The sequence below is a fragment of the Phocoena phocoena genome, chromosome 1, assembly GCF_963924675.1.
Source record: "Phocoena phocoena chromosome 1, mPhoPho1.1, whole genome shotgun sequence".
Lineage (NCBI taxonomy): Eukaryota > Metazoa > Chordata > Mammalia > Artiodactyla > Phocoenidae > Phocoena > Phocoena phocoena.
This window is the reverse complement of record NC_089219.1, coordinates 16,883,030-16,904,147: the sequence shown is the minus strand read 5'-3', so window position 1 is coordinate 16,904,147 and position 21,118 is coordinate 16,883,030. Positions and strand designations below refer to the sequence as shown.

The 21,118-nt window shown below is 54.5% G+C and overlaps 1 protein-coding gene across 1 annotated transcript in view; it reads left to right on the top strand.

Annotated features, from left to right (window-relative positions):
* Nucleotides 1-21,118, top strand: part of HSPG2 (heparan sulfate proteoglycan 2) — a 100,874-nt gene that overhangs the window by 2,092 nt on the left and 77,664 nt on the right. Inside the window, exons 2-3 of the mRNA XM_065874608.1 lie at nucleotides 2,232-2,320; nucleotides 2,407-2,518. Of these exons, the coding sequence (XP_065730680.1) occupies nucleotides 2,232-2,320; nucleotides 2,407-2,518 (201 nt within the window). The remainder of the gene's footprint in view (nucleotides 1-2,231; nucleotides 2,321-2,406; nucleotides 2,519-21,118) is intronic.

Below are 21,118 nucleotides of genomic sequence, written 5' to 3'. Positions count from 1 at the left end.
GAGAGGGTAGGTGGTCCTTAGGGAGCTCAAGACCTCACTGGGGGCAGGAGACAGAGGAAATAGTGGTCTGTGATTAAGTGTGGGAGTAATTTCAGTTCAGAGGAGGTGGGGAGGCTTGCTGGGGGAGGGGGCCAGGCCTGAGTGACTCAGGTCCTGCCTTGGCCTGCTGGGGCCTTAGCCCTTCCTTTCTTGGGGCCGGCGCCGCCAAGAGACAGGGTTCTTGAGGGTGATAGTGGTGTTTTCCAGCGCTGAGAGGGGAAGTCACTGAGATACCTGTTTCCTGCCTCCCCTGGGTTTTCTTCCTGGGGAGGCTGTGGGCAGGCGGGAAATGGAGGAGCCTCCCCTTCCCTCAGGGGCAGTGTTACCTCAGCCCTCCCCTTGACATAACTGGCCGCGCTGTCTTTCCCCCTTGCTCCAGATCTGCCGCCCGGAGGGGGTTGTGAGTGTGCGCTGGAGATTTCCAGAGGGAGGGTGCAGGTCTGTCCACAGAGGGAGGCAGAGGCTGGCGGGGGTACAGATGGACGCCCCACCCCCACCCTGCCACGCCCCAGCCGAGCTTCTTGTGTCCGGGGAGTCCTGGACCCCGACCGGCTTGGCCCGGGCCTGTTCTCAGGCTGAGTGCAGGCAAGTTGGGATCTGCGGGCCTGAGGCCCAGCCCGGGAGATGGGTAGAAGGAAGGTGGCAGAAGGTGACTGGGTTTAGGGCTTGCAGTAGTGGGGAGGGCAGTCTTGGGGTACCAGGCCAGATGCTGACAAAATAATATGGCTAGTTCACATTCACTTCCCACTCTGCCACGTGTGAAGTTTCTCAGCAGATCCTCACACGTTGTTGCCTCGCTCACAGCCTCCCTGCCCTCCCTGTGTTGCTTACGTCAGACCCCAGCCCTTGACTTAATTTAGCCCCCAAGGCCCTACAGATCTGGCCTGCCCCCTCCGTCTCAACTCTCTCCTCCTGCCCACTTGCCCCTTGCTTGCGCACTCCAGGCATGCCACTCTTTGTTTCTGGACCGTGCCAGACACGCTCCCACCTTAGGGCCTTGCATCTGCTGTTCCTTTTGCCTAGAATGCTTGTCCGCCAGATATCTGCGTGACCCTCTTCCTCGCTTCCCTCAGGTCCCTGACTACTCTGCCCGATGTTCGCTGTCCCCTTACACGGCTTTGTTTTCTTCTTGTCACTATTTGATGTGTATTTCTTTACTTGTTTATCACCACCCCACCCCCAATTTAAGCTTCATGCGAGCAGGACCTTATGTGCTTTTGTTCACTGCTGCTGTCTCCTTAACACCTGGCAGGTAGTAAGCGCTCAGTAAATATGTCTGTTGACTGAATTAAGCTATAGCTACTAGTGCAGTCCCCATTTTCTAAGTAGAGGAGACTGAGGCACAGAGGGATCGTATAACTTGCCCAACAACTCAACTATAACTTGCCCAGTACACTTTGCTTGGAGGCCCCACGAGCCAGGCTTTGAAGCCACACGAGGCTCCTCACCACCCTACCGGCATCCCGCTCACTTGTAGCCAGCAGGCGGTGGGTGTTGATAAAACTGTCACCACTGATGTTGATAAAAGGACTCAGGTCCTAGGTGGTGCAAGGGCTTCCTCGGGCAAGGAAGATTGGGGTCTGGCTTTGGGGACAGAGGCACTCAGGATGGGTGTGCCCGAGTGTCCACGGGGCCTCCTGGGGGTACCTGCCCTGGCGGGAGCCTAGAAAAACTTAACTCTAGGGCAGTCATTTCTGGGATTGCCTGTTCGTTTGTAGCTTTGTTAATTAATTTCCTCACCAATATTCCCTGAGACCCTAGAGACAGTTGAATTAATCCAGGGGCCTTAAGGCCTAAGTGCACCAGGCCAGGCCCTACCCTGTGTGGGACGTGAAGGGGAGAATGGCTAGCCGCCCGGCACGAGTCCTCACTGGATTCCCCTGGCTGTTCCCTGGGGGCTGAAGGTTTAGGGTGAATCTGCAGAGGCTTCAGGGCTGCCTGGCCTTGGGGCATGTCTCAGGAGGGAGCGTGAGGTGGCCGCCCAGGATGTGGAAAGATCTGGAACGATGATTCAGAAGCCACTTGGAGGCCAGACGTGTGGGTTCTGGACCCTCAGACCACTCGGGACATGCGGGAAGGACTCCCAGCCCTGGCCTGTTGCCCCCTGCCCCAGTCCACTCCCAGCTGTGAGGGCTCAGGCTGGAGGAGGAGGGGCAGAACGTGGCCACGTGTCCCCCCCCCCCCCCCCGCAGCTTCCCAAGGATCTGCAGAGCCCCCTGCCCTTCCTCCCAGGGCCCACGCCAGCCTTCCCCTCATCTCTCTCCCGCCAGGAAGCAGGAGGGTAGGCTGAGGGTCCTGGCCCTGCTGGAATGTTGCCCCAGCTCCGGCCTTGGCCTCTTTGGCCCTGCTGCCCCCTCCTGCTTCCAGGGCCTGGCCGGGGCCTGCTGGCCGCCCCAGCGCCCAGAGCTGGCTGACTGAAACCCAGAAGAATGTGTGGAACTCGCTTCGCGGGGAGCCGCCAGCTTCACTGCCCAGCCTGGTGGCGTCGGGTGCATGTCAATAGCGGCCGTGAGAAGGGAGTGGCTCATGGCTGCTGGGATGGCTGGGCCAGGGGCACCGTCATGAAAGTCCTGGCACCAAGGCGGCTCTTTGAGGCCTGGGAATGCGGGCCCTTCAAGTGTCAGCCGCCCCCAGAACCCACCCTCCCCTCCTTTCCTTGATGCCCATGTGTGCCAGGGCTGCAGGGACCTCAGAGCATCCCAGGGTAGGGGGTACTCGTGACATCTGTGAGATGTCCTGAGGACCAGCTCCTGGCTGCCTACCAGAGGCCTGTCCCTGAGCCACAGAGGAGGGCGCCCTGTTTCTCCGTTGCTCTGGATTTCAGGGTGGTGTCTGGCACACAGAGGCTTGCGGTCTGTGTTGAATGAATGAGTGGACAATGACGTATGCAATTAAACATTCTGTAAACTAAAGTCCCTGAAGTGTTAGACTCAAAATTCATTTCACAGACATTTATTGAGCATCTTCTAAGTACCCGACCCTGTTCTAGGTGCCGAGGTTGCGGCAGAGAACATAAAAGTCCAATTCCCTTCCCTCAGGTAACTTGCATTATAGCACGTGCAGGGAGACACGCAATAAATATAATATGACAGGTGGCGATAAGTGTTTGGAAGAGAAAATAAAGCAGGGAAGAGGATAGCGAGTGATCTGAAGGAGGTGAGGGTGTGAGCCCTACAGGTATCTAGGGAAAGGGCTCTCCAGGCAGGGGTAACAGCTGACACAAAGGCCCAGAGGTGTGCTTGGTGCGTCTGCGCAAAGCAGGGGGGGCCCACGTGCCTGCAGCAGCACGGCTGAGGGTTGGTGGATGCGGCCAGGGGCTTGGCAAGGGAAGGTGGGGCAGAGCCTCAGCCACAGGAAAGAGTTTGGATTTGCTTCTGAGTGAGATGAGGGATCACTCTAGTTGTTGTGTGGAGAAGACAACGTGGGACATCAAGGTCAAAAGCAAGGAGGCCGTGACCCAGCCCCCAGACTATGGGAGCTCGTACCAGGGCAGTGGAGGCACGAAGAAAGGGTTGAATCCTGAGTATATTTTGGAAGTAGGACCAACAGGATTTGCTGATGGACTGGTTATGGGGGTGAGGGGACAGAAAGGGAGGCGTCAGGGACGTCTCCATATGCTTTGGCTTGGGCATCGGAAAGGTGGGGCTGCCACTAACTGAGGTAGGAGAGCTCCAGAGGAGCAGACTTGGGAGGAGGGTGGAGAACGACAGATGATGGAGGGGATGGCATGGGGGAGGGGACAGTGTTGGACTGACTCTCAGCTAGGGCAGCCCCACACCCCGACCCCAAGTTGGAGCCTCTGCATCGGCCTGGAGGGGGTTCTTGCCGAGAATACCTTTGTGCAGCCGCAGACACTGATCCCTTTGAACCCCCCAGCCGAAGCTCACAGCTTGTATATTTGTGTGTTTTATTGAAATTCACTGTCTTCCCCACCTAGAGGGCGGGCATTCAGTTTTGTTTGTTACAGTTTGCCCGGTGCTAGGCTGCTGGGCAATAGTAGGTGAACACTTATTGAGTGAATAAATTAATGGCCTTGAAGGACTTCCCTGGTGGCTCAGTGTTTAAGAGTCTGCCTGCCAATTCAGGGGACACGGGTTCGATCCCTGGTCCGGGAAGATCCCACATGCCGTGGAGCAGCTAAGCCCCTGCGCCACAACTACTGAGCCCTCACGCCACAACTACTGAAGGCCGTGCGCCCAGAGCCCGTGCTCCGCAACAAAGAGAAGCCACTGCAATGAGAAGCATGCCCACCGCAACGAAGAGTAGCCCCTGCTCGCCGCAACTAGAGAAAGCCCGCGCACAGCAACAAAGACCCAATGCAGCCAAAAATAAATTAATTAATAAAAAAGAAAACTAATGGCCTTGAAGAAGCCAGCTGGCCAAGAAGGCCCAGGCTCCTTGCTGAGGCTGGACGCAGGGGAGCTCTTCTTCCCAGCTACTGTTCTCTGCTGGGATCTGGAGCATGTGAGACAAGCCAGGGTGCCCACCGTGCCGTGTTCCACTTTTCTGTCCCCCAACTGGACTTGGAGCCCTTTTTTCTGGGCGCTGAGGACAAGGGAAAGGTGTGGGCTCAGAGGGTCATGCCTTGGCTCAGCCCCAACTGGCTGTGTGACCTTGGGGAAGTTGCTTCATTTCTCTGAGCCTCAGGACAGAAATGGGGATCATGATGCCTGTTTCCCAGGTGAATATGAGGCCAGGTGGATGCACCTCACGCAGTACCTGGGATGTGAGAATGTTTGACAGTCAGTGGCTGCTCTATTAGGCTGGTTCCTGCTGAGGGCACAGCCAGAGTGGTATTTGACTCGGGGTTCCCAGTGCCCAGCATGACACACCTTCTCCTGATCACAATTGCTGCCACCTACTGACCCAGGCCCTGCTCTGGGCTTGTTTTTTTTGTTTGTTTTTTGTTTGCTTGTTTGTTTGTTGCGGTACACGGGCTTCTCACTGTTGTGGCCTCTCCCGTTGCGGAGCACAGGCTCCGGACACGAAGGCTCAGTGGCCATGGCTCACGGGCCCAGCCACTCTGCGGCATGTGGGATCTTCCCGGACCGGGGCACGAACCCGCGTCCCCTGCGTCGGCAGGCGGACTCTCAACCACTGCGCCACCAGGGAAGCCCTGGGCTTGTTGAATGAATGACCGAGTTAAGGGATCCTCCCTGCTCCCTCTGCCTCTCTTTCTCAGTCTGTGAGCCCCGGATGTAACTCTATCTGATCTGTCACTGGCTCCCCTTCCCCCACTGAGGCTGCAGCTGCAAGAAAAAGTCCACCCTTCCACCCTGATTGCTCCTTCCTGTAGGGGGAGAAGGAGTGGGGACACACTGCAGGGTGTGGCCTGGGAAAGGCTGGAGCCTGTGGACGCATTGTCCCCTTCCCAGATGTGTGCAGTTGGTGGGCTCTGAGCAACAGAGGGTGTGGCCAAGTGGCTCCCATGGGTACAGAAAGGATGTTCATGCATCTTAAGGGGAATGGTGGAGGGGGGCTTCCTGGGACTCCATCCCAGCCCCACCCTCCCTCAGGCCCACTGGAGGAGACAGGACCTTGCCCGGGGAGCCCTGGGCAAACCTGTAGCAGGTCCATTGCCAGGGAAGCTGGAGTTGCACAGCTTTAACTCTGGCTCCCATGGGCTCTTAGAGAAATAGCAGGGCTAAAAGGAAAGAGACGCACTCGTGCTTGGTAACCGCTCCCTGTACCCTGGGACTTGGCCTTGGCCTTGGGTTGCTGGGTAGAGACATGCCCCTTCTCCAGTAGGATGGGTCACGTCCAGGTGTTTCATTTTTTAACATTTGGCATCTTTTCCCCAATCCCGGGCTGTGGGGATGGGGAGGCAGCCCGGGGCTGGCAGGGGGAGGACTTTAGAGGTGGCCTGAGGTGACCCCACAGATGCTTCTCCTGGCGTGGGGCTGGGAATTCCCAGCTGCCTCTGGCCCCTTCCCAGCCCACCTCCAGGTGCCTGCCTCCACCTCTGTCTCCCCCGCCTCCCCAGACTCACCCCCAAAGAGCCAGCTCTGCCCCCCCTCCTTCTGGTCCTGGCCTCCCCTCACCCCAGCTGACTCATCCCTCTCCTTGTTTGGCGTTCCCAGTTTTCAAATACTTGGGAACTGGGATCATACCTCTTCTTGCATCTCTCGCTGGACTGGATGCTCTGAAATTCTGGCCTCAGAAATCCTAGCCCCGGTGGCCTCTATCACTTAACAGCTCTTCTCCCCCTCCTGCCACTTGCCTTCCTGTGACCCTTTGGCCAGAGGAACAGAGACCTAGGAGTTTCCTGAGGACAGACCAGTCTCTGTGCCCTGGGACTTCCAGGGTCTCCTCCCCAGTGACCTCAGTCACCCAGGTTGCCACCCTTTCTTAGCCCAGCCCCACGCAGAGCTCTCTCCAGGCATTATCACATATAATCCTCACAGCGGTCTTTTGCTGTTGGCATTATTATCTCCATTGTGCATCTGGAGAAAATGAGGCACTGAGGGGGGTGGGCATGGCTGGCCCAAGTCATCCGTTCGGTACCTGGCACAGCTGGGAATAGAGCCCAGGTTGTCTGACTCCAGACTTGTCATCCCTTCCTGAGTGGGTCTGGCCTGTTGCAGGGAGAGAGAGGATGATCTGGGAGGACTGGCATAGTCACGACAGGCTGCCCGGAGGAGGTGGACTGGGCCAGCCTTGGCGGAGGGTACGGCAAGCTGTGTATCTGCCATGTGGGCTTATCCAGCTCCTACTTCTCAGACTTGGGCGCCTTTTGCCCCTTGGCATCCAGCTCAGTTTAGTGTTAACATTCCCCAGGGAGGTGGATTTGGCTTTCCCTGAGATTGAGACCCTTGGAAACCTGGATCTTTCTCAGTCAGGTCCCAAGCTCCCTTTGGGGCCTGTAGGTTTTGCCTTGTTTGGAGTTCAGTGGATTTTTGCTGAGTGGGGCCTGCTCTGAGGCCGCCCTGTGCTCACCTCAATAGTGGCACAGTTGGGAGCAGAATCTATATACAAGTCCCAAACTGTGTAATTTGTTTTTTGTTTGTTTGTTTTGTTTCTTTGTTTTGGCTGCGTTGGGTCTTTGTTGCTGCACGGGGTGGTTTTCTAGTTGCGGCGAGCGGGGGCTACTCTTGTTTTGGTGTGCGGGCTTCTCATGGCAGTGTCTTCTCGTTGCGGAGCATGGGCTCTAGGCACGAGGGCTTCAGTAGTTGCAGCACGCGGGCTCAGTAGTTGCGGCACGGGGGCCCTAGAGCGCAGGCTCAGTAGCTGTGGCTCATTCACAGGCTTAGTTGCTCTGCGGCATGTGGGATCTTCTCGGACCAGGGCTCGAAGCCATGTCCCCTACGTTGGCAGGCAGATTCTTAACCACTGCACCACCAGGGAAGTCCCCCAAACTGTGTCATTTGAACATCTAGTGCAGCAGAAGAATCCAGTCTTCATCCATCCATTCATTTATTCACTCATTCATTGCCTGAGGACCTGCTGTGTGCCAGACATTGTGCCAGTGTTTTGTCTGCATTTTCACCTTTCCTACATAATTGGGATTATGCCTCCATTTCCCAGATGAGAGAAAGCTCAGAGGAGAGAGGTGACTTGCCCAAGATCACACAGGCAGGTGCAGAGGAAGGTGGGAGCTGAATCCAGCTCTGTCAGTCCTCCTGTAAGAAATGAGAGTGGTGGTCCCTACTCTCCAGAAGCTCTGGGTCTTGTTGGAGAGGTAGGGCTCACGGACCATGGTTACCCAGCACAACTCCAGTCTAGACAATAGCAGATTGTCAGGGAAGGAAAAGGTCAGTTGGGCATGAATTCTCTGGAAAGACTTTCTGGAGGAAGTGGGGCTTCAAGAGCAAGGAGGATTTGGCTGGTGGAGGAGGAAGGCATCCAGGGCAGGGTTCCAGAAGTTGTCCCCATCTTCCCTAGATTCGCATTGTTGTGAGGCGTGAGCAGGAAGGCTGTAGCCTGCAGCTGGAGTCATTAACACTGGAAAAGAATGAGAGGAAGTCACCAAGATAGCTGAGGTGACAAGCATGCCAGTCCCCTACCCTGCAACTGGTCAGACCAGGAGGCAAGAAGTCAAGGCCTGGGCCTCCACTTGGTCGCCAGCCAACTACTGACCGTCTTCCCCGGACCTCGCTTTTCCTACCCACAAAATGGGCTCCTTGTTTTTTGGCCACTTGCCAATTCAGGGGAAGGGGACGTTGAATTCTTGGAGAAAACTGTTAGCTTGTCCTCAAGACTTGGTGGTAGCTACCAGGTAAAGCCCACCATCTTACCAATCTCATGTCGTCCTTCACTGACTACCTGCCAACGAGTGCCAGACCCTGGGCCAGGGAAACAGATGAAGGAGAAGACCCCCTGCTCCATTAGACCTTCCTGAAGCCTCGCCTGTCCTCCCGTGTGGACCTGGGGTCACTCCTGCAGTGGTCCGCCCACATCATATCACCTGCTGCTGAGCTAAGATCCAGAGGCCTTGTAAATGTCTGTGGAGCAAGTGAGTACTAGACTAGGAGTCACAGGATTCCTGTACTCCTCGCCCTGTCAGTGGGATCCAGGGCAAGTCATTTAACTTCTCTGAGCATAATTTTCCCCAGATGCAAAATGGGACCGTTCATTCATTCATACAACAAACATTTATGGAGTGCCAGCTCTGTGCCCATGCCCAGCCTTGTGTTAGGTTTAAACACCTAGCATGGATTGAAGGAGCTTCTAGTCTGACAGGGGAGACTAGTCAATAAAAGGGGAGGATGATTCAATAAAAGGAGGCTGCATTCAAGGTAGAGTCTTCTAAGAGCTTGGGAGCAGCTTTTCAGGGCCACACGACCTCTGGGAGATAGCTGGGGTCTTTGTGACTTTGTCTCAGCCCCTGTTTGTTATTCTAGTTACTGTCTGTTTCCCTCCAGTTAGCTTGTGGGAAGAGAGGTCTTGGGGAGACAGCCCCCTTGGGCTAGGGCAGGGGAGAAGACCCACGGAGCAGAGAGGAGAGCAGTCTGGTTTTGCCATGAGTCTCAGATGAGCTCATGGATGTGGAAAACAGCGAGGCTTATTTATACTGAGTCTGGTTATTTTAATTTAAGAGAAATGGAAGCTGCCCATGGAACTCGGGTTTGGGGCCCCGTGACGTTGAGTGAGTTAAACAAGGAGAGTAGGGCTGAAACTCCTGCTTTCCACTTTACTTCCTCTCATCTCTCTCCCCACTTTTCTGGGGGATCTGGAGGGAGGCAGAGGTCAGCTCAAGCCTGGATTTGATTTGAAGAAATGGGAGGAAAGGGTTAAGTCCGCCTGGTTTCCCACCTCCTGGATGGGAGGAGGTAGGGAGGGGACAAGGACCAGGATGGCTGGGGCAGGAATGTGCGATAAGATCAAAGCTTCCAGCCTGCCTGGGCCTCACCTAGGTTTCACCTGAGCAGTTGAAGGGAATTCTCTAAGTGACCTCCTGGGGGGGGGGGTGCAGGTCCCACCCACCGCCCTTCAACACTCCAGGAGGCCCCACCCACCTCACGCAGGCCTCAGGTGCTGGAAGCCCTAGGGGCCACCTTTACTTGACACATCCAGATATGGGGGACACCCTGCATACCACCCCCACCCCTACCCGCTCTTTCACCTGGGGTTTCTGGCCGGGACTCAGAGGCTCCTTTATGTGGCCTGTTAGCCCCCCATCTGTTAATTCTGGACAGTGTCATGGGCAGGAGGCACAGCCCTGAGTCCTTGTCCTAGCTCCATTACTTATTGCTGTGTGACCCTGGGCCGGTGACTTAACCTCTCTAAGCTTTAGCTATCAGCTGGGAATGGTAATACCGTCTTTGCAGGGTTTTGGTGAAGATTAGACATCATTTAAATCACCGCCAGCCAGAACAAGCAGTTGATGTATGACAGGAACTATTATTTTGTGGTTTTCCTTTTTCCCCTTCAAGACTGCCCTTGGTACTTCGTCCTGGGTAAACCTTGGGGCTTGGTTTCGTTCTGCCTCCACCTGACCTTCGAGGAGGCTCCAAACCCCAGGGTCCATCCTCTTGTCCAACCCTCTTCGCTTATGGGTCTTCATAATTTTGGGAGGGGAGCAGGGCAGGAAGGGTTGTGAGTGAAGAGGGCCCAGATGCTCCTAAGTGCTTTCCAGGCACCTTCTGGGCCACCTGCATAGTGATATCAGATTAGGCCTTCCTGGTCCAATCACCCCTCCCTTGTACCAGGGGCCTCAGTATCCCAGTGGTGTGGCTGGGAAAGTGGCCCCAGAATTCCTCAGGTGGGAAGGGTCTGGAGCGTCTGGCCTTGGCCCTGGGGGTGCGATGCTCTGCCCTGGTTAATGATTACTCTGTATGTTAAGAGAGCAGGGCAGGGGGAGGCCCTGCCCTCCCAGCTCCTTAACCACTGGTTGCGCCTGAGGTATGTCAGCACTTGGGTGCTCCCTGCTTTTTTTTTTTTTTTTTTTTTGTTCCCTGCTTTAATGTGGCAGCCATGCTCTGAGGCATATGGGATGGGGGGAGCAGGGAGTAGGGGCTTGGATTCACAGATTGACAGGCAGCCTGTGCCCTTGGAGTCCTAGGGACAGACTTAGGACTCACAAAACCTGGGTGAAATGTAAGGTAGGGTATAACAGGCCCCTGTGGTTTGGCACCAGCCATGTGAGCAGACCCTACAATGATACATCAGGTGAGCAGGCCCTTTCTAACCCCCAAAACCCCCTTCGCTCCTCCTCTCCTGGGCTCAGACCCTGCAGAGGCGTCCCAGCTAGAAGGTAGTACATGGTTTGGGCTTTGGGGCAGCTGGGCTCGGGTTCCAATCCCACCTCTGCCACCTCCAGGCTACGTGACCCTGGGCAAGTCACTGCACCTTTCTGAGCACCCATTTCCTCATCTGAAACAAGAGGACACTAAATCTCTACCTTGCAGGTGTCAGTGAGCCAAGGTGTGGGAAGTATTTAGCTCATAATGAATACCTGGGGAATGGTAGCAATTATTACTACTGTAGTTTTTGTTATTAGGAGAAAGTGAAAGTTGAATCTTGGTTTTGGGTAACCAGGGCAACATTGGCTCACGGGATGAACTGGAGGATTTGGGCCTGGGGAAGGCCTGGGGAGATCCCAGGAACACGTATAAGCGAATGTCCCAGGAACATATACGAGAGAGTGTCCCAGGAACATGTATGAGAGGGCTGGAAGGATGGTGAGAACAGGGCTTTGGCGGGATCTCTGTCTACCCCAGGCCCACCTTGGTCCTTCCAGCTTTCACTCCTCCCTGGGCTGGGTCTTGAGGCTGGTGCTGGCCAAGAATGGAGGAAGAGGGAGAACTGTTTATTTTGATAACATTAGGGCATTTTCCCCCACTGGCAGCTGCTATTTTGAGAGCCCTGGAGAGCAGGGGCTATGGTTAAATTAGGTAATGTTGCTCCAGAAGGAATGTGTGAAGCAGGGCGAGGCTGCAGGGAAAGGACAGTTGGTTCACTCCATGTAAAATTAAACTGCAGCTTGGAAAAGAGCAGATCGGGGCTGCTTTATAAGGCGATGGAGGGGGAGGCTGCTGGAAGCTGCCACTGGGGGAGTGGAAGTGATGGTGCAAGGCCTTTCTTGGGGGAGCTTGGGCTTTTGCCTGGAGGCGTGTCTGGCCCAGTAGGGGCCTGCAATGGGGCTGAGGGGCAGGGCTGGTGTGTCCTCAGCTCCAGGCCCCTGGCTGCCACTGAGGCTGGTGGGGCTTGGGATGGTGTGATGCATGGGAAGGATGGATCTGCAGACATGGCCTCGAATCCTGCTTTTGCCTTGATTTTTTTTTTTTTTTTTTAATTTTTGGCCATACCTCATAGCACGCGGGATCTTAGTTCCCCGGCCAGGGATCAAATCCGTGTCCCCTGCAGTGGAAGCGCAGAGTCTTAACCACTGGACCACCAGGGAAGTCCCCTGCTTCTGCCTTGAGTCCTAGCCTTCTGTGCTTGGGCAACCCACTCAGCCTCGCAGGACCTCAGTATTATTGGGGTGATATAACGGTTCTAATCCCCTAGGGATGATTCTTAGTGATTAAATCTCTAGAAGAAAAAGTATAGCTAACTTTTATTGAGGGCTGCTGTGTGCAAGGTGCTGTTCTAGTCCCTTTTTGTTCTCATAACCTAAAGGGTGGTCCATGCACCAGCAGCTGGGGCCTCACCTGGGAGCTTGTTAGAAATGCAGTCTCAGGCCCCACCCAAACCTATGGAATCCGAATCTGTACACTAACAAGATCCCAAGATCCCATGCTGATTCCTGTGCATGTTAAAGATGGAGAAGCTCTGCTTTCCATACATTGTCATTTTATCTTTTTTTTTGGTTTTGTTGGGTCTTCGTTGCTGCGCGCGGGCTTTCTGTAGTTGTGGCGAGAGGGGGCTACTCTTCATTGCAGTGCACGGACTTCTCATTGCGGTGGCTTCTCTTTGCTGCGGAGCAGAGGCTCTAGGCACAGGCTTCAGTAGTTGTGGCACGTGGGCTCAGTAGTTGTGGCTCACGGGCTCTGGAGAGCAGGCTCAGTAGTTGCAACACACGGGCTTAGTTGCTCCGCGGCATGTGGGATATTCCCGGACCAGAGCTCGAACCCGTGTCCCCTGCAATGGCAAGCAGATTCTTAACCACTGCGCCACCAGGGAAGTCCTGTCTCATTTTATCTTGAAAACCACCCCCACGATGTAGGAATTATCATTTGACAGTTGTGAAAACTGGGGCCTGGAGAGATGGCCAACATAGAAACGCCATCAGTGTTGATTTTCTTCACTGTTCTCCTCCTCCTTCCCCTCTTTTGGTCTGGGCTGGGGTTGAGGAGAAGAATGGGGTGTCCAAGCTCCTAGCAGGACTGGAGAAGGACAAGAATAACCCTTGTCTTTGAGACTTAATCAGACTCTCTTTTCTCCATTTGCCCATGGGATCAGCACAGCTGGACCTGAGTCATCTCCCCAAAGTCATTCCACATTTCCTGTCCTTGGAGAAAGGTGGGGCAAGAAAAGGGTTCTCTACTGTGCTTGTGGCCACTGCTTGGCAGATTGGGGAGTGGGGCGGGGGGAGTCAGAGCAGGAGCTTCCCGGGGCTCAGTTAGGATCACCCCTTCTATCACTAGTACTCTTGGGACTGAGTCAATCTAGCAGCAAATATTTTAAGAAACATCTACTATGTACCCAGCCCTGGGAGAGTATCCTAAATTTCTCCCAATTCTGTAGACTCTTCATTATACAGAAAAGAGAAAAAGAAAAAAAAGAAGTGTTGCTATAGTTTATTTAGCACTTACCATGTGCCACATGCTGTGCTGAGCGCCTGACTTGCATTATCTCTGTTATCTGTTTCATTTCACTGTCAGTTTCCTCTATAAAACGGGGTTGTTAAGAAGATAATATTTGTCAAGTGCCTGGCGCATAGTGTTTGTCAAATAAATGTAAGAAGTACAAATAGTCTCCCAACAAGGTGGGCGCTATCATTGCCCCCATTTTACAGATGTACAAATTGAGGTCCAGGGCAGGGAAGGGACTTGCCTGTCAGGACCACAGGAGATTAGGGCAGAATCGTAAGACACTGAGTCCCCAAACTTCTAAGCCACTATTAAAGTTTAATTCAATTTAGTAAATATTGTTTATTATCCACTAGCTGTTGCTTGGCATTGGGAAGTGTCTAAAGGTTAAAAAAAATATATATATGTATATATATAGTATATCATATATAAATATGATGCAAAAAACTCAAGCTGGTGTTTGTTCCCAAGGAACTTTGGTTCCAGCAAGAGAGTAGAGACATTTACTCAAGTGTCTGTATTTAAGACCAAATCTCTAGCCCTCTAAGAGGTAGAAATTAAGTCCTTCGGATGTATGGGGGAGAAGGATGTCTTTGTGGGGGGTCCAGGAAGACTTCAGAGTGGAGGTGGTAATTAAGCCCAGCCTTGAAGGATGGATGAGTAGATTAGATTGGGAGGCAGAGCAATAGCCTTCCGGGAGGAGGGAACAGAGGCTCAGAGGCAGGAAAATGTGCCATGTGAGAGTGTCGTGCAGATCTCAGGAGCCTTGGGGGGCTGCGTGGGGTCTGGGGTGATGAGGTGGGGAAGGCCAAGCCCAACTGTCTCGTCCCTGAAGATTCCCAGCGTTCTCAAAGACTTGGTTCCTCAACCAGCTGCAATTAGTACGTCATCATTCTGCCTTTTCTTCATGTCAAGAAATCAAAGACTTTTATAAATGGCCCGTCTGGTCAGCGTGTGATAACCACCGACAGAATTCGCGCCAAATGCAAGAGACTTGATGCCTTGATCAACCGGGCAGCCTTATCGCCCACACATGTACAAGTTCCGTTAGTCTCTGCCAGGGTTGATATTGACCCTGGGTCGGGGCACAACAGAGGGGCCAGGCCTGGGTTCTGATTTCTTCTGTGTGGCTTGCCTGCTGTGTGGCTTTGCACTCCCTCCAGGATTGGTGTAAGGACTGGTGATGGTGTAAATCTGCACTGTCCGGTATGGTGACTGCCAGCCCACACGTGGCTGTTTAAGATTTAATTAAAGGAAATTCAAGTTTCTCAGTTGCACCAGCCGCATTTCAAGTGCTCGATAGCCACAGGTGGCTCATGGCTACCTTATTGGACGATGTAGATACAGAACATTTCCGTCACTGCAGAAAGTCCTGTTGGATAGCACCAGTGCATATGAAGTGCCACGTGCACTCAGTAAGGAATCACTGTGTCATTTTTACTAGATCCCTGTCCCGCTTTGGAAGCCCCGGTCTGTGGAGGCCTGCGAGACCCCTGGGCCCTGATGGAGGCAGACAGGATTGCCCCCCTTACCACACTGTGCCAGACCCACCTTCTCCTTGGCGCTGGGGGGGGTCTCATTCTCCCCTTGCCTAACTCCATACGTAATGTTGGAAAGTCCGTGACTCGGCTCCATCCAGCCCACCCTTCCCCCCTAAATTTCCCACCCACTCCCCTCAGCCTGTCTCTGCTTAGTTCCCCGTTCAGCTGCTGGCATCTGGACTCTCCACGTCCAGCCTCGGAGGTTCCCACTGCCCATTCTCGGGGTGGGGGTGGGGCCTCCCGTGGCAGTCCCCAGCTCCCAGCAGAGGTGCTGGCTGCCTGGGCTGCCTGGGCCCCTCTCGGCAGGGCGGAGATGATAGTTTGTTGTGATGGGGGCAGTGGGCAGCCTGCCTGCTCTAACGTGCCTGTATCTGGGAGCCAAGCATGCTGTTTGCACTTGGCTGGGCCTCAGGGTCTGGCCTAGTGCCCATGAGGGCTGGCCTGCTTTGGCACCCCTGGTTACAAAGGCCGGTCATGGGCCTCCGCCTGGTCGGGAACGCCAGGAGCTGTTCACGGGCTGAGTCCTGGGTGCTGGGGGGAGAGGCATGGCTGGCACCTGGAGCTGGAGTGCAGGACAGATTCCTGGCTGTGGCTGGGCCCTGGGTGCTGAGCGGGGACAAGGCCCAGGCAGGCGTAGGCAGGGTGCAAACTCTTTGCGGGGGGAGGGGGCAGGCAAGAAGTCGTGCTGGGTGGTTCAGGTTGGTCTGGTCTGTATGTGGCATTCACACCTGTGGGGAGGAGCTTGGGGTCTGAGGTGCCAGAAAAGCTCAAGGTCACCTCCTGGCATCATACTCTCCCCTCCCCCTTCTTTTGGCCCCTCCCTCATCAGCTGGGTGGTGGACGAACAGGCATGGCTGGTCCATGAGGCTGAAGACATGGAGGCCCAGCAGGAGATGTAACCTGTCTGAGATCACACAGCCAGTCTGGAGGAATCAGGTCCTTGACTGAACACCTTGCATACTTTTCTCCCGCCCTCTCCCTCCCAATGGGAGTTCTGATGGACTCAGTAGCCCCTGGACTCTTTTCTGAGAAGGAGGGTTGGAATTCTAGCTCTGCCACTTACTCCTTCTGTGATCTTGGCCAGCCTCTCTGAGCCTCATGTTCCTCATGTGGGGAATGGGGATAATTATAACTCACTCCCAGGGCAATTATGGGTATTAGATAACTGGCCTCCTGGATGTTTCCAGAACATTCAAAGGATACTCCTGCCTTGGGGCCTTTACCGCTGCTGTTCCCTGTGCTCAGACAGCTCTTCTTTGTGCACAGATAGCCTGTGTAAAGTAGCCGCTTCCACCCAGCCACTCCGTGTCCCCCTCACGCTGCAGTATTTTCCCTTTCAGCGCTTTCAGCATTTAACAAGTACTGGTTTATGATCCAGCTGCTCCATGATGGCAGAGAACATGCGTGGCTCATATACCTACTCACACGACAGTTCTTGGTTATCTTCCCTTCTCCTTCCCGACACTTCCCAATACCTAATGGCCACTGTTTATTGGGCCCTTGCTGTGTGCCAGACCCTCCCTGTGCTAAGCGACTCACAGCTGAGCTCCGTGAATGTCACAGGGTGCCCCTCACAGCCGTGTCGCTTCCATATCAGGGATGAGGGGTGGGAGGTGCTGAAGTGACTTGCCAAAAGCCTCCCGACTGGCAAGTTGCAGAGCTGGGCCTCCAACCGGGTTAATCCTACCCCAGAGTTTACACTGTGCCACCTCCTACCTTGGGTTAACAAGATTGGAGCCTTCATCCAAACTTGGGGCTCAGAATCCATGTTTGACAGGATTGAATGAATCAGGTTTAGGGGTGGCTTTCAATATTTTGGGGGTCCCCCTTCCAGCCCTCTCTTCTCCTCCTGTGATTGGTTATTTACAACCGTTCCAACCTTCCCAGAATGACAGGTGCCCTTTGGCTGCGGAGCCCCAGAGACCAAGCCAAGGCCCCAGGGGCAGGGCAGGGAGCAGGGGGTGGGCGAGGTCCTGGCTGTCCCTGGGCTGTCCTGGGGCAGGTGGACAGGATGTTCGCCCAGGCAGCCGACATTCCTGGTCGAAGGTGGCAGGCAGTGGGAGATTTATCATTTCCGGTAACCCAAGTCCCTGGGAGGTGAATTCTCCCTGCCAAGGACACGCACCCCTTGCTTGCCAACCCTTCCTGCCATTTCCTCTGCTGGGCCTGTCTGACTGGGTCTTGGGGCGGGCCAGGGGAACCAGTTCTCAATCCCAGAGGTTGAGACTGGGGTCTCAGGCCTCGATCAGCCCACCGCAAAGACCCAGCCTAATGCCACCTTCCCAGAGTCATCGGTGCGGCCCGGACCCCAGCCTTGGGGAAGGATGGGAAGAAGGGGGCATTGTGGAAAGTGAAGGGCCCTGTATTAAGAGCCAGGACACCTGGGTCCTGAGTCTGCCTCTGCCATCAACTTGCAGGGAGACTTCTTCCTCTCTTCCTTGAGCTGCTACGTCCTCTCCGAGTACCCAGCACTGCTGTAAGAACTCTGCATACATAATCCAACTTCTCCTTGTAACAATACTCCAGTGGGGAGGGACCCTAAAATGAAGCTCCAAGAGGTCACGTCACCCAGAGGCAGTCAGGCAGAGATGGGTGTGAATTCAGCCCCTTCAACACTTGCTGGGCCTCCTTAATGTCCTTACTTGCCCTCTCTGGGCCTCGGTTTCCTTTTCTGATAAGTGAGGGTGTTGGGCTAGGTGATCCCTTTCTACCCTGACAGTCCAGGACCCAGGAATCCATCGGAGCCTTTTGTAGGCAGGTTCCTCTTGAGCCCTGTCTAGCCTGTAAGGGGGCAGAACAGGGACTGTTCTCCCCAGGGGTTTCTGAGGAGCTCACTCTCTTGGCGTGTAAGGTCTTGGTGGGGTAGGAGTGGGAGGAGAGGAAAGGCAAGAAGTGACACTTGAACCTAGTAAGTGTCAGACACTGGGTTAAGCTCTTGGGTTGTCCTGTTGAATCTTCACAACAGCCTTGCGAGGTGGCTATTTTTTTTTTTTTTTTTTACTCTCTTGTTTTCCTTTTTATTCTCTTGATGATTTTTTTTTAACATCTTTATTGGGGTATAATTGCTTTACAATGGTGTGTTAGTTTCTGCTTTATAACAAAGTGAATCAGTTATACATATACATATGTTCCCATATGTCTTCCCTCTTGCGTCTCCCTCCCTCCCACCCTCCCTGAGGTGGCTATTTTGATTCCTGTTTTACAGATGAGGCATCAGAGGCTCAGAGAGGTCAAGTGATTTGCTCAGGGCTGCACAGCTAGGAAGTTGCCAGGCTGGGGTGTCCAGTCAGCTCTAACTGGTGTGAGGTGGCATGTGGCCAACACACGTTTCCTAGGATGGCTTTGATTTATGAATAAAGTAATATAAAAATAGTCTTTCCAGGCACTTCCCTGGTAGTCCAGTGGTTAAGACTCTGCGCTTCCACCTCACAGGGCGTGGGTTGGATCGCTGGTCGGGGAACTAAGATCCCACGTGCCATGCGGCGTGGCCAAAAAAAAAAAGTCCTTCCAAAACACTGTGAACATGTCCCAGAGTTTGAAATCCAGACTACATCTCCCAGGCTGCCTCTGACACCCGGAAGTGGCCCAAGAATCCTTTGTTAAACTGTTCTTCACGTTCACTTTGGAAAATATGGTCAGTGGTAATTATGGGTAGGCAGGAGTTCAGAGGAGCAAGAGGCGCGTGGGCTGCAGCAGACTGGAAAGGCTCGGCACTGAGCTGGGAGTGGAGCTGTGGGAGCTGAGAGGGGTCTGGGGTGGGGCCAGGCCAGGCTGAGTTCACAGGCTCCAAGAAGGGTCCCTGCAGGGCTTGCAACCCTAGCCATTTGCCAGGAAAACCACAAGGCCCCTCCTAGGACCCCCTTCCTACCCAGACCTGCCCAGCCACCTCCCCTCAGGGGGTCTGGGGCAGCCCAGGCTCCAAGCAAGGCATGTTCAACCTGCAGACCTTTGCTCCAGCCCCTCCACCCTCACCCCAGACTTCCCAGGGAACTGGGGAAAGGGCTACGGGGTGGGGCAGTGAGGCCTGCGTCCTGGCCAGTGAGCCCGGCAGGGCCAGGCACCCTGGGATTTGAGCAGTTGGCAGCATGAGGCCTGAGATGACGCCAGCCAGCCGGCTCCCACCCCCTCCTGCTGCGGGGCCCTTGGCCCTGAGGCCCCAGCAGCTGTCAGCAAGGAAGGGTGACAGGACGACCAGAGGTGACCTCTCAGCCCACCCCTCTCCCCCTACTTGGGCCAGGCCCAGAACTCATACCAGCTGTTGTCAGCCACTGCCAAGCCTTGTTCCAGAGCCAGCAGTGGGCACCCCCGTCCTCTCCAGGACATCTTCCCACCGTCCTTCATAGCTGCTGACCCTGGGGAGGGGTTGGGGCTAACATGGGGGACATGGTCACATCCCTAAATCCCTTTGATTTTACTAATGACACAAAGGAACAAGAATAAACGCTCCTGTTTTTATGGAAGAGAAAACAGTTCCAGAGAGGCCAAGTGACTTGCTTGAAGTCACACAGCTACTGAATGGCTGAATTCAGGCTCTTGGCTCCCAGCTCAGTGCTCACCCCGCTGCCTTTCTTGGAGGTGTTTTTGTGCAGGATCATAGAGACTTCAGCATTCCTGGGTTTGATTCCCGCTTGTAGTTTTAGGCTGCTTTGTAGCTTCAGGACCCCAGGCAAGCTCCTTAAACTTGGAGTGGAACTCGCATTTTCTTGCTTATAAAATAATAATAGTACCGACCTCTTGGGATTGCTGAGCAAATTAAATGAGATAATCAATGTATAGTACTTAGCATAAGGCCTGGCATGGTCCAAGTGCCCAAAATGAGATCTGGCAATATTATTACCAAAGAGTATTAACCACCTGTGTACTCAGCACTGTGGGTGGTTCTGTGGGGATTACAGACACATTCCACAAATATTTATATCAGTCAATAGATATTTATTTGGCACCTACTGTGTGCCAGGTGCTAGAAAAAGAGCAGTGACAAAACAGACAAGATTTCCACCCTGCTTACCTTCTCCCCCACATGGTAGCTGGGGAGACACAGCTTCATTTTAACGAAGCCTCCAAGTACTTTTACGCATACTGGTGGTATTATCCAGATTTTGCAGATGAGAAAACTGCAAATGCAGAAAGTGTGGGCTGAGAAGATCAGTGGCTGAGCAGGGGCCAGGACCCAGCTCCTCCAAGGGTCTTAGGTAGCGGCCCTGAGGGCTTCCTGGAGGAGGAGGCGCTTGTGCGACATCCCTCGGGGCCTTAAGGCCTGGCGGGAGAGGTTGGGACACGTCCACCACAATATGAGCAGCAACAATTTCAGGAAGGCCTTACAGAGGTCAGGGCCTCTTGTTCCCCAGGAATGAGGCCCAGCCAGAGCTTTAAATACCCCATGCAGCCCAAAATAGCCCCCATTGTCTTGGCCTACAGCTCGGGAGATCCAGGAGAATCCTGAGGGAGGCAGACCTTGGAGGTGGGGAGCAGGAGGAGGTCTCCAAGCACTTCCCTCTAGGGTGCGGGTGGTGTTTTTGTGAAGACTCTTCCATTTGGCTCTTGCAGGAAGGCCTGCCTTGTGGAAAGGGTGGAGCAGCTGCCTAGACTCTGCGTGAGCAACGTGCAGCCAAGGGGGGAGCCTGGTGGGTGGGGGACTCCCAGAGAGGGCCATGTGCCCAAGTGAAGGTGCTCCTTTGTACCCCAGGGATGTGTGTGCTTTGGCCCACTGGGCCCTCCTCTGTGGGCAGGCCTAGCCAGGTGCCCTGCCCCGGGCCTCCTGGCACCCTCTCCTGCTCTGGCTATTTTGGGCACTGGCTGTGTTCAGGCATGGGGAGGGATGGGTAATCCTGCCCAGAGCGAGGATGCTGGGGGCACTCCCTGGACCACCATTCCAGCTTCTTGGATCTTTGAACACTATGGCCTCTGCCCCTGACCTCATTGTCAAAGGGTCATGGTCAGTGGACTCCAGTGGGATGCCGGCCCCCCTGCAGCAAGGCTAAAGAAGGGTGCCAGGTAAATCTTTACCCTCAGGGCTTTCATGCTGTCAGTATCAGGAATAGTTGTGCTGCTGCTTCTTTTTTTTAAAAATTAATTTATTTTATTTTTGGCTGTGTTGGGTCTTTGTTGCTGCGCGCGGGCTCTCTCCAGCTGCGGCGAACGGGGGCCACTCTTCGTTGCGGTGCGCGGGCTTCTCGTTGTGGTGGCTTCTTTTGCTGCAGAGGATGGGCTGTAGGCACACGGGCCTCAATAGTTGTGGCACGTAGGCTCAGCAGCTGTGGCGCACGGGCCTAGCTGCTCCGCGGCGTGTGGGGTCCTCCTGGACCAGGGCTCGAACCCGTGTCCCCTGCATTGACAGGTGGATTC